This window comes from Taudactylus pleione, unplaced genomic scaffold (genome assembly GCF_031769625.1).
Source record: "Taudactylus pleione unplaced genomic scaffold, aTauple2 ptg000070l, whole genome shotgun sequence".
Taxonomy (NCBI): Eukaryota; Metazoa; Chordata; class Amphibia; order Anura; family Myobatrachidae; genus Taudactylus; species Taudactylus pleione.
This window is the reverse complement of record NW_028284472.1, coordinates 366,194-378,894: the sequence shown is the minus strand read 5'-3', so window position 1 is coordinate 378,894 and position 12,701 is coordinate 366,194. Positions and strand designations below refer to the sequence as shown.

The window sequence follows — 12,701 nt, the reverse complement described above, 5'->3', positions numbered from 1 at the left end:
GTAATTGAATATTTAGATTGAGCCCCTTCTCTTGTATTTATACCATTCAGTCTAAATACAGTTATCATCTCTTTTTTTTGAGGGCGTAAAATTGCTCAAAACCTGATCTTAATATTACTCCTCTCTGTGTCCCCCACAGTAAAAATGATGCTGAAATGGAGATACTGTACAACACTTAGATATGAGATCTATGACGCTCTCTGGAAATGTACCATCGCCACAGCTGAGATGTGGTTACTATCTGCAGATCACACACTGTGATTAGATAAAATGTCAGTGCTATGTTTCAGCAATATAAATAAGTGCTAACAATCATTTTCAGCAAAATCATGGTCTGTAGACATTTTTTAAACCGTTATCAGCGTCCGTCATGTTTAGCAGAAGAAGCACAAATTTTCACGACAGACCTTATTTATGCGTAATCTGCCAATACTTTGTATAATAGGAATGATACATCTTACTAATTCACCCACAGGTAGAAGGAAGATTTATATTAATCTCTTAACATATATCATCCCTCAGAGACACATTGATTAATACTTTGTCATATTCATCCTCACGGCAAATATACGATTAACTTCTTTTGCACGCCACCCACCGTGATTAACCCATGGAGCACTAATGGTAAATTCAACACTCTAGATAGGTGCTAGCATTAAGGGTCTCATTCAGAGCCGCTCGTAAGCGGCTGTCCGCTCGTTCCGAGCGATGTTCGCACATCTGCGCATGCGTACGGTTTGTAATACGCATGCGCGAACCAGTCAGTGCAGCCCAAAATCGTTTGTTCGCTAAATAGCGAATTCCTGCTATTTCAGTGACAGGAGGAGGCGTATGTGGGTGGTAACAGGGGAAGGTGCTTGAAAACGGGGAGTGGAGATCAGAACGCAGGCGTGCCTAAAGGTCAAAACGGGCATTTTAAGGGTGTGCATAATTAATACAGCAGCGTCATTCACCACGTCACTTGGTTGTTTTAAAGTCAGAACTGCTCGCAATATAGCGGTAGGAAAAACCAACAACAAGAATAGTGAGCAGTTCATACGCTGTTCGATGTACTCGATTAATCTAATAAATAGCGGACATGACGTATGATGCGAGCGGCCAGGGGGCGTATTTTTCAAAATTACGACTGCAAGTTTTGTTCGCTCGTTCTGACATGGAGGCATCAACAGACCGCAAAGAGTGAACGGTTCATTTGAATAGCCACCCCTTTTTTCTGAACGAACAACCGCAAATAGCGTCCGGCTCTGAATCAGGGCCTAAATTCCAGCGTGATTTCAAAACGTGGGTTTCTCTCACAGTTATCAGTATAATAGGCCCATTTATCAAAGTTTATTTGAGGTATATTAAGTATCCCCCGTATGTATGAAGGAGGGACCGCAGCAAGTATCTCTGATACCTACTGTGATCCCTCCATTGCCGCTGGCAGCCCCCTCCCTCGTAGGTTTCTATGCGGATGCGATGCTGCCAAATTTACCAATATCCGGAATGCGATGTATTCCAGATATTGACCCTGGCAGCTAATGCCATCTACAGGCGGCATTAGCCGCTGTAGCCTTCGGGCTACACCGTGCATAATTAGCCGGAGGAGGTATCCACTGGAAACCTCCCCGGCTACGACGACTTAGCATGCGCAGCACTCCGCGCACTGGCCGGCAGCTCTCCGGGGACATCGCAGGGACAGACGCCTTTCGGAGCCCCTGTCCCTGCATGTCCCGGGATGATACATCCGGCCGTTATAATCGCATTGTACAATGCGATCATGGGCGGGACTGACATGCCCTGATCGCATTGCAAAGCGATCATTAATAAATGGGCCCCTTAGTCACTTTTACTCTGCCGATACTGTTTAAGGGGGAAACAGTGGACACCTTTCATGGGTAAGGTGCACAAGCCGTTACACTGGCGAAACGCGCATCCTAATCCAACCGTGGGTCCGGTCAGTGCACGTACTGGACTAACGTAACTATTCCTGGCATCATTTTGATTTGATTTTGATTGTTGAATTCTATGTCCCTCACTTAGGCCCTGATTCAGAGCCACTCGCAAAAAGCGAGTGCTTGCTCTGAATCAGGACGGCCACTTTTTCTACAAAAAAAGCCTCCTGGCCGCTCGCTAAGCTGTGGGTGACCACCCACAGCTTTTTCAAGCAGCCAGGTGATGGTTGCGATGGTCGCGACCATCGGGCTTGCGACGAGACCCTTGTGGTAGGGTCTCCTCTACCGCAAGCCCCAGTGAGCTTCCTGCTCTAGTAGAGCAGGAAGCTCACTACTGACATGATGTCAGTAGGGCCGCCCTCAAATGGCAGGCGTTCCTTCAGGAACACCTACGTTTGGCCAGCCAACCCCCCCGACCCGCCTACAAAACAGGGCGAGCTGTCGATCAACATCGACAGCCGCCCCGTTTGTAGTGAGCCCCGGAGCGAATGAATTTCTCACTCGCTCCGGGGCTCGCGCACACGCATTGCGGACGCCGCACCATCAACCCGCTTGCGAGCGCATAGCGCTTGCGAGCGGGTCTGAATGAGGCCCTTAGACCGCTGTGTCTGGTACACTGGTAACTGCGGTGACGCTGGGCTTCCTACAGCAAATGCAGCTTGGCTGTGATTCTCCTCCTCTGTTAGAGGGATGAGCGATGTATATATGTAATTGCATTTTTCTATGCAGTGATATGAATGAGGGGACACCCTCTGTATAACCTATAGTAAAGGAGTTATACAGAGAGTGTATAAACACTAAGGGCCATATTCAATTACAGGCGAAAAGTCAGTTGCTGGACTTTTCGCCGTCATCGGAGGTTTTCCTGGGGATAAAGTATCGGACGCGTGCCCGCGTATCCCCGTATTCTATTTGGAAACGGCAGAAAGGTAAGTAGCGAAAAGTCCTGTCACTTTTGGGGAAATCAGCCTGTCACCCCCCAAAGATGGTCTGACGTGGGGGATCACTATGAGTACCCCCGAATTGCCGTGCTGAAGGCATTTGAGGTTTTTAAATGGTCTCAACAGGTGCTTTCATGCGTCTTTGCCAAAGTGGTGAAGAAGAGCATTTAGCAACATTTTTGGGGAAAATAACTAGTCCCATGAAATTTGGGGTACATGAAAATGGGTGCAAGCATATTTTTAAGTCCCCACATTATAGAAAACACTTGCCGCATACTAGGGAACCACCCCGGAGTTGATTTCACTGGTTTAGAAGTTTGTCCCCCGATATTTTTTTTGTTTCACCCCCCAAACTGAAAGTACCTTTTTAGGGGTGTCCTGTTGAACTTTTTAAAATCAAATTTGACACAGAATACCCTAGGGGGACATTCCAAGGGATGTAGGCTACTTTTTTATACTTTGTACCCCAAAAGCCAAATTCTGCACTTTTTTTTGCCACCTATTCAATGGTGAAAAGTTATCCCCGGTTTTTAACAGAGACTTTTCACACTTTTTCACAGTCTTTGAAATTGAATACGGGGAAAAGTGAAAATGGCGAAAATAATGTCGTCGGCGATAAAGTATCGCTGATAACGGACTTTTCGCCTCTAATTGAATATGGCCCTAAAAGAGATACCAGCACTGTTATGTTACATATGTGTACCGGTGATTACTGCTTATGCTTACTATATGGGAGCGAAACAGCTGACTATCTAACTCTTGTAATTCTCTCCCTACAAAAGAAATGCAGAGCCTAATACAGACCCACTCGCGAGTGCTGAGCGATCGCAAGCGGGTCGATGTTAGCCAAATGCGCATGCGCACGACGGAGGCGGCTCCGTCGTGCGCATGCGCAAGACCCGAATAACGACGGCCAAGCCGTCGCTATGTGTCTCGCACCAAAGGGGGTGTGCTGTCAATGGTGAGTGACAACACGCCCCCTTTGGTGGGCGTGCCAGGGGCGTGGCTGCCCAGAAGGAGGCATTCCCATGGGAACTCCTACCGTCTGGGGCTGGCCCCACTGACATCACAAGTGATGTCAGTGGGAGTGCTTTTGGCTCTGATAGAGCCAAAAGCACTCCAGGGCTTGCGGCAACGAGACCCTACACAAGGGTCTCGTCGCAAGCCCGATGGTCGCGATGGTCTTGACCATCGCGACCATCTTTTTGGCCACTCGCTATAGCTGTGGGTGGTCCGTCGTGCGCATGCTCAGTCCATAACATCGACCCACTTGCGAGCGGACAGCCGCTCGCGAGTGGGTCTGAATCAGGCCCAGAGTTTCTTCATTGGGTATACATATACTAAATACAAATTGAGTTTGCTGTGTCTTTCTGTCTTAAACTAACAATCATTGCTAATGCTTACTGAATGAATAGAATTGTTCATCAATTATCAGCAAATGATACTATAATAATTTTGTACTGCTCATGTTAGACAGTTACACTATGCGGCTTACTATCTCTATGTTAACGAGACTGACATTGGATTAGTCAAGCCAATTACCGGCGAAGTAAAAGTGACTTTATACTGATAACTGTGAGAGAAACCCACGGTTTGAAATCACGCTGGAATTTAATGCTAGCACCTATTTAAAGTGTTGAATTTACCATTAGTGCTCCGTGGGTGAATCAGGGTAGGTCGAGTGCAAAAGAAGTTAATCGTATATTTGCCGTGAGGATGAATATGACAAAGTATTAATCAATGTGTCTCTGAGGGATGGTATACTGTATGTTAAGAGATTAATATAAATCTTGCTTCTACCTGTGGGTGAATTAGTAGATGTATCATTCCTATTATACAAAGTATTGGCAGATTACGCATAAATAAGGTCTGTCGTGAATATTTGTGCTTCTTCTGCTAAACATGACGGACGCTGATAACGGTTTAAAAAATGTCTACAGACCATAATTTTGCTGAAAATGATTGTTAGCACTTATTTATATTGCTGAAACTTAGCACTGATATTTTATCTAATCGCAGTGTGTGATCTGCAGACAGTAACCACATCTCAGCTGTGGGGATGGTACATGTCCAGAGAGCGTCATAGATCTCATATCTAAGTGTTGTACAGTATCTCCATTTCAGCATCATTTTTACTGTGGGGGACACAGGGGTCTATTCAGCAAAAGTGACGATGTTGCCCAGAATATTATCGGGCAACATTTTTATGAATTATTAAAGCTTAAGTAAGCTATTCAGCAATATTTTCTGCAGGGACAGCGGTTGCGGTAACACGCTGTCCCTGCGATGTTACAGAAGGTATTGTTATCGGTTTCCGAAAACAATACCCTCTGTTTCTGCTACTGCGCACGCTCAGTCATGCGCTTCTGAACAGTCTCTGTCTCGGCTTTGAGGTGACCGCGGAGGGGTAAGTTCAATGACAGCCTTTCCAAAGTGATTGACATGTGTATACAGGCTTTATATTAGCCTGTATACAAGTATATTTATTACAGATGAGCGGGTTCGGATTCCAGAGATCTGAACCCACCCAAACTTAGGGGATCCCAGCCAGATCCGAGCTGCCTCTGGTTTTTCCGCCTGACTCGGATCTCAAAACAAGGCAAAACTTTATCATCCCGCTGTCAGATTCTCGCGGGTTTTGGATTGTATAAAAGGTCCCGTGATCGCCGCCATTTTCATTCCGACTGTGGAGAGTGAAGAGGGAGGGGGCTGTGAATGTGATTGCTGTGGTGCTGTGCTGTTGCTGACGCTGTGCATAGGGGCTGACTACTGTTGTCACTCAGGGGCTGGCTGCTTATGTTCATAGGGGGCTGGGCTGGCTGTTGTCAATATATAGGGGCTGGCTGGCTGTTGTCCTGTCCACTCAATAGGGGCTGACTGGCTGTTGTCCATAGGGGCTGGCTGTTGTCCATATAGGGGCTGGCTGGCTGTTGTCCATAGGGGCTGGCTGTGCTGCTGTATTTTCCAAGGGGTGCTCTGTGCATCAGGGGTGCTCTTCACCCCCAGTGTTAAAAAAAATATTTATTTTCTGTGTGTGCACGTTAGCCACACTTATCAGCAACGTAGGTGCGCAGGGGTGATGCCTCTGTCATTTATCAAGGGGCTGCTGCCTCGTTCAGGGGTGCTTCCCCCCCAGTGTGAAAAAAATAAAGTATTTTATTTCTGTGTGTGTGTGCGTTAGCCACACTTATCAGCAATGTAGGTGTAGGTGTGAAAAAAATAAAAACAATTTTGTGTGTGTGCGCGTTAGCCACATTTATCAGCAACGTAGCTGCGCAGGGGTGCTGCCTGTGTCGTTTATCAAGAGGCTGCTGCCTCGTTCATGTGCTCTCCCTCCCAAGTGCCCCAAAAAATTAATTCAATCAATCAATGACTTTTTTTTGTGTGTGTGTGCACACTAGCCACACTTATCACCAGCAACGTAGGTGCGCAGGGGTAATGCCTGTGTCATTTATCAAGAAGCTGCTACCTCATTCGGGTGCTCTCCCTCCCAAGTGCCCCCGAAAAAATTAATTCAATCAATCAATCAAAATCAATCAATCAATGTGTTTTTTTTGTGTGTAAGCTCGTTAGCCACACTTATCACCAGCAACATAGCTGAGCGGGGTGATGCCTGTGTCGTTTATCAAGTGGTTGCTGCTTTGTTCGGGTGCTCTCCCTCCCAAGTGCCCCCCAAAAATTAATCAATCAATCAAAATGTGTGTGCGCGTTAGCCACACTTATCACCAGCAATGTAGCAGGGGTGATGCCTGTGTCGTTTATCAAGACGCTACTGCCTCGTATGTGTGCTCTCCCTCCCAAGTGCCCCCAAAAAATTAATCAATCAATGTGGGGTTTTTTTCTGTGTGTGTGCGCGTTAGCCATGAAATCACAAACACCTCTGCTGAGATTTTCACAAACATTTTCAAAGGTGAAATAGAGGATATGGTGTAAAAAATGGAATAAAGCAGCTAAAACTGTGTTCTCTGATTATAGTGTCCCTACTCCCTACCCATGGCCCCTCTACCTGAATTTCAGTGAGTCAGAGGTGCAACTCCATGCAACTGTATTCCAGAGTGCAGCTGCTTCTCCTGTAGCCCAGGTCAGAAGATGTATAGGGGGTGTGGTGATATGGACTAAAATGGAGCTCACAACCACTAAAGTGGACAATGAATCCCCAATCTAACAGGGAGCACAGCTGTAATTTATACACAACACAGGATGGGATGACGATATAGGCTTGGGTGATGGTATAATCTGGGGTGATGTATAAATCATCTTCTTCACACAATATTAATTTATCCCCACTGGAATCCACCATTACAGGTGCACGTAATTGATGGTAAAGGCTTTTCTCGTAGAATTTGTATTTAATTTTGATGGATATCATCTTTTCCACATTTTGGGGAAGTAGTTTCAGGCCGATCACTAACAAGGTTCCCGGCTGTGCTGAAAACTCTTTCTGAGTACAGACTGGATGGTGGCAGCTCAAGTAAATCAAAAGCAGTTTTGTGTAAGGGCCTACAAATTGCCTAATTTTCCTGCCAGTAGTTCTTTTCATCTCTTCAGATCTGTGTCCGTTGGGAAGACAAAACAATGTCTTCATCCCTTCTGGGATGAAAATCCACTCCCAGCAGCAGGCATGGTGCTCAAGAATTCTCAAGAAAGACACAACGTAAGACTTAAACCTTATTTCTGAACTGTTGCATTTGCTGCTCTGTTCCGCTTGTCCACATATCTACTCTGGTTAAGTGGACAGTGGGTACAACGGCAGTTTGAAGGCCACACTAACTAACTAACTAGCTGGGCAGCACATACTGTGTAATGGTTAGCATTAATGCCACACAGCACTGTGGTTGTGGGTTTGATTCCCACTACGGCCCTCACTGAGTGGAGTTTGTATATTCTCATGTGCTTGCGTGGGTTTCCTCTGGGTGCTCCGGTTTCCTCCCACACTCCAAAAATATACTGGTGGGTTAATTGGGTCCCAACGTCGTGCTCATGCACAGTGGGGCAACATCGACCCGTTTGCGAGCGTCCTTTGCTCACGAACGGGTCTGAATGACCCCCATAGATTGTTGTAAGCTCCACGGAGGCAGGGACTGATGTGAATGGACAAAAAAGCACTGCGGAATATATGTGCGCTATATCAATAACTGATAATATATAAATAACTATGTTTTTTTAATGTCCCTGTACAGGTTTGGAAATGGTTTTCATGTGGAAGCTTTGCAAAGGATTATTTAACAGTCAATTGTTTTTGGAAAGCACTCTTCCTGGTCCCCTTCTGGGATGAAAAGCCACTCCTAGCCACAGAAGCAGGCGCAGGATTCTCAAGAAAAACACAACGTAAGTCCTTAAGGGGCAAATTTAATTTACTAAAGTGAGAGTTTTTAGAAGTGAGTTTTAGAAGTGATGTTGCTTGCCCATAGCAAATAATCAGATTATCTTCTAGAAAGTGGTAGGTAAGTGATGTTAAGTAGAAACATCACTTCTAAAATGCACTTGTAAAAACTCTCACTTTAGTAAATTAAATTTACCCCTTAATATCTTTGTGCTGGTTAAGTGGCAGTTTGGAGGCCACTAACTAATTATGTTTTTTTTAATGTCCCAGTAGAGGTTGGGAATGCTTTTTCATGTGGAAAGCACTACTAGAAGTCTTCCTGGTCCCCTTCTGGGATGAGAAAATCCACTCCCTGCTGCAGCAGCAGCAGGCATGGTGCTCAAGGATTCTTCTGGGGCAAGGACTGATGTGAATGAGTAAAAAAGAATTTTGTAAATGCCTCCACTCCTCCCCTTCTCCCTCATAAATTTATTTCAGAATAAAAAAATTAAATTAAATTTACTGCCAAATACTTCCTGTCCTGCCTTCAACTACATACATACTCCAACTCCCTCAGGCCTCTCTTGAATAATAAAAACATTTGTTTCCTGATGTACCATGTTGGAAGTTGAACTGCCACGTGTTTGTGCTGACCACTGCTGCTGCTTAGCTTAGTCAGCCAGCTAGCTTGGTGCAAATTTTGGGCCTAAACTGGATGAGAACAATATTGTGAGCTGTGAGGTGGTCAAAATTGATTGGAAATGACTGGAAATAAATGTTATTGAGGTTAATAATACTGTAGGAACAAAAACAGGCCCATTTTATGTGATTTTAGCTGTTTTTATAATTTTTAAAGAAAAAATCCAGATCCAAAACCAAAAACCAAAACACGGAGGTGAAACTTTGGCAAAACCAATCCAGATCAAAAACCAGGGGAGATCCAGATCCAAAACCAAAACACGGGGTCGGCGCACATCTGTAATATTTATGTGCTTTTACATTTTAAATATAATTGCACATAAATATACATGTATACAGGCTAATATAAAGCCTGTATAAACATGTCAATTACTTTTGGCAGGTTTAACATGTTCTAATTGGATTTACCTGCGGCGCTCACCGCAAACCAGGCACGGAGACTGGGCGGAGTTACAATATGCTGCAGGGACTTATGGGAAAATTTCCCTTTGTCCTTGCAGTTTTCGGGCAATTTAAGGCATTTTTTTCTATATATAGCGCTATTCTGAGATGGCGTTATATAAAGTAATGATTTTTCCAGCAATTTAACACTTTTTGCTTTGCTGAATAGCAAAATACGTTAAAACACTGTAGAGAGCAATGGCTGATCCCTACAGTGTAAGATGGGAATTAATGGAGAAAATTAATTACGTTATCTTCTCAATTATCCCATTGCTGAATAGGGGATTTACATAAAAAATTTGGAAATTATGATTTCCACATTTTTTATGTAAGAAAATCATTGCTGAATAGACCCCACAGTGAGGATTAAATTTAAGACCAGATTTTGAGCAATTTTACGCCCTCAAAAAAAGAGATGATAACTGTATTTAGAATGAATGGTATAAATACAAGAGAAGAGCTCTAAATCTAAATATTCAATTACATATTTTCACCATTTTAATAATTGTTGTGTATATTATATGTCTATATGTCGTGTCGGGACACTTACTTTTAAACTTTGCAAATAAAAGTGAAGTTTTAGATGTTTTTTGATTAGCTCTCACTATCTTTAGAAGCTTATTAACTCAAGGTAAACTGTGGGCGCTGCAGGCGTCCGGTACGGCGATTACATGCTACTCAGAATCAGGCTCTAAATGTTTATTTCACTTAGAATGTACCAACTGTCTACAAATACTCATCAGAATGCAGTGAAATCATTAGGAACCGGTTATATCACAGTTATCTGAGAACACGTATGTGCTGTAAGGATGTTTGGGTGTGTCGTAGAATGATCAGATCGAGTCATAATGATTGTTTTTATTTTATTAGAGCTTCTCGCAGCTATAGTAATTAAGCACATAATTCTTCTTTATTATATGTGCCACCCACATAGGAAAACCTACTGATAAATCTCGCACAGCGCACCCTGTACAACAAGCAGAAGGATAGGTCGGCATAGTTATCGCTGTCCCCCAAACATTCATCTCATGCACATATAGAGGACGAAAAATAAACTCCCACTGTGACCTGGAGATGTTACTTAGACCATAAATGCTGCATGTATAACAGGAGATTGTCCTGCTGTCATTTTATGGGGATATATAAAAATAAATATGATAATTCATTAAAAGCATTTGATGTTACTATTAGTTTACCATTCTTAAGCATTTTAAAATAAAAATATATCTGTTTAATATCTAGGGGTCTATGGGCCTGTTTATCAACGAGTTTTTATCATTCACAACGAGTGATAAAACTCATTGCGTATGATAAATAGTGCTCCGACCAACTGTCATGTTACAGGCTGTGTTTGAAAAATGACAGTTAGGAGATGATTGATTGGTAGTTCATCAGTCTCCAATTTATCACTTTCCAGAGCTTTTGCAAACAGATGACAGTTGACAGCTGATTGGCTGGAGCGCCATTATCATACGCAGTGCGTTTTATCACTCATTGTGAATGATAAAACTCATTGAAAAATAAGGCCCCTATGTTCTAAGCCTTGGAGAGAGATAAAGTGGAGAGAGATAAAGTACCAACCAGTCAGCTCCTAACTGTCACTTTCCAAACACAACAGTCCGTAAAGTGACAGTTAGGAGCTGATTGATTAGTACTTTATCTCCATCCTCTTTATCTCTTTCCAAGGCTTAGTACATAGACCCCTTAGTAACATTTATGTGCCCTAAATACAGTACACAATTTACAGGAATAAACTTATATCAAAAAGTTATTGAAATTGTATGAAAACATGGCAGCGCTGACAAGACGGGGGTTAATATGTGAAGTACCAATGTCTGTCTGCTAAACCCATTTCTATTTTCTAACATGGCATTTATGGGTAATATATTTTTATTCTTTGAACTAGAACCTTGTATAATTGGGTGTCCGTCCGCTGACTACCAAACCAAACCATACGAATATAAAGTTCTTGAAGTGATCTGACATTAATGATAAAGCCTTGGTACAATTTAGTTATTGACACACATACCGTTCCCCAAACCTGCACATCCTGTTATATTACCTAAGAGTTTTAATCTGGGCACACACTAGACGATATATTGGACAATTTGTCATTTTGAGCCGAATCGGAAGAACAAATTGTCCACATCGTCCAGCGTCTATTGCGAGCTCCCGTGCGTTGTTAGTCGTATTTTCAGATCTGAAGATTCGGCAGATGACACCATGCTTCTGGCTGTGGCAGGGAAACAATATATATCGGCTGGTACAGAGCCGTAACTAGACTTTTTGGTGCCCTGTACCAGAAAGAGCATTGGCGCCCCCTCATTTTTCAAAGGGACATAATGCAGCCAAAAAAGGGCCATGGCCTCATGGGGAAGGGCCAGGGAAGAGATAGGGGAGGCCAGGAGATGCTGGGGATGAAATAAGAGGAAGCTATAAGCAAGAATGATAATAAACAGACATTTGATAGGCCCAAACAGCGCCCCCTGACCTGTGGTGCCCTGTGCCATGGCACCGGCCGCACTACCCTAGCTACGGCCCTGGGTCGGTCATACACCAGATCGTGCAGTGTGCGCCCGATATGTCGCCCAGTCGCATCTGCCTTCGCCGGGTACCCAGTAATACTCTTAATGGGAGTGTATGCATAGCATACCACTTTAGGGTGTGGGGCCACACTCTCACATAATTAGGCCCCGCCCCCATCACTGCCAGATGCAGTGAATTATGGGTCTTTAGGGAGGCGGCGGAGCTAAAATGATGTAATTTGCATAATTTTTGCCCCATCCCCTCCCTATGGACCGGTGATTCCTGGTATTATCTGCCCATCCTGCCCACTCCTCTAGGAATTGAGCGGAATGTGGGAGATATGGCCACTCATCTGGGGGTGCAGGGGACTACCTGAAAAATCTGGAGCCTCCCGCAACTTCCGGGAGAATAGGCAAGTATGACATAATATCCTATTATATTTCTGTTTGTAAAGGTGGCGTACTACATCTACATGGTAAATAAATACATACTGAATATCGAGGAGTAGCACTTACTATTGGTGGGTGGGACGGTTTGTAGAACTGTCCGGCAGGAGGACTCATGTGACACCGATCTTTTTTGTAGGAGAACGTTTTGCTGCCGATCAAGCCCATCCTTAGAGCAGAAGAAAACACATCGTCATTTTGATATTTCACGCAATACTATAAATTACCATGAAAGGGCTTTTGCCGCTGGGGGTTACCGGCGGTAACATGTACACGTTAGAGTTTATCTGGGTCTCGCGTCCGTGGATGCAGATATTTTTTGGAGGGATCCGATCTTCCTGAAACTGCAGTTTATCAATTCACTAAGAACCAGCAGTATCAGTGAGATACAGAGTATAAGAAGCGCATCATG

General features: G+C 43.9%; 1 protein-coding gene across 1 annotated transcript in view; it reads right to left on the bottom strand.

Moving 5' to 3' along the window:
- The window catches only part of BLK (BLK proto-oncogene, Src family tyrosine kinase), a 55,483-nt gene extending 43,026 nt beyond the window's left edge, over positions 1-12,457 (bottom strand). The window contains exon 1 of the mRNA XM_088467303.1: positions 12,359-12,457. Within this exon, the coding sequence (XP_088323429.1) occupies positions 12,359-12,457 (99 nt within the window). The remainder of the gene's footprint in view (positions 1-12,358) is intronic.
- Between the last annotated feature and the right edge of the window lie 244 nt (positions 12,458-12,701).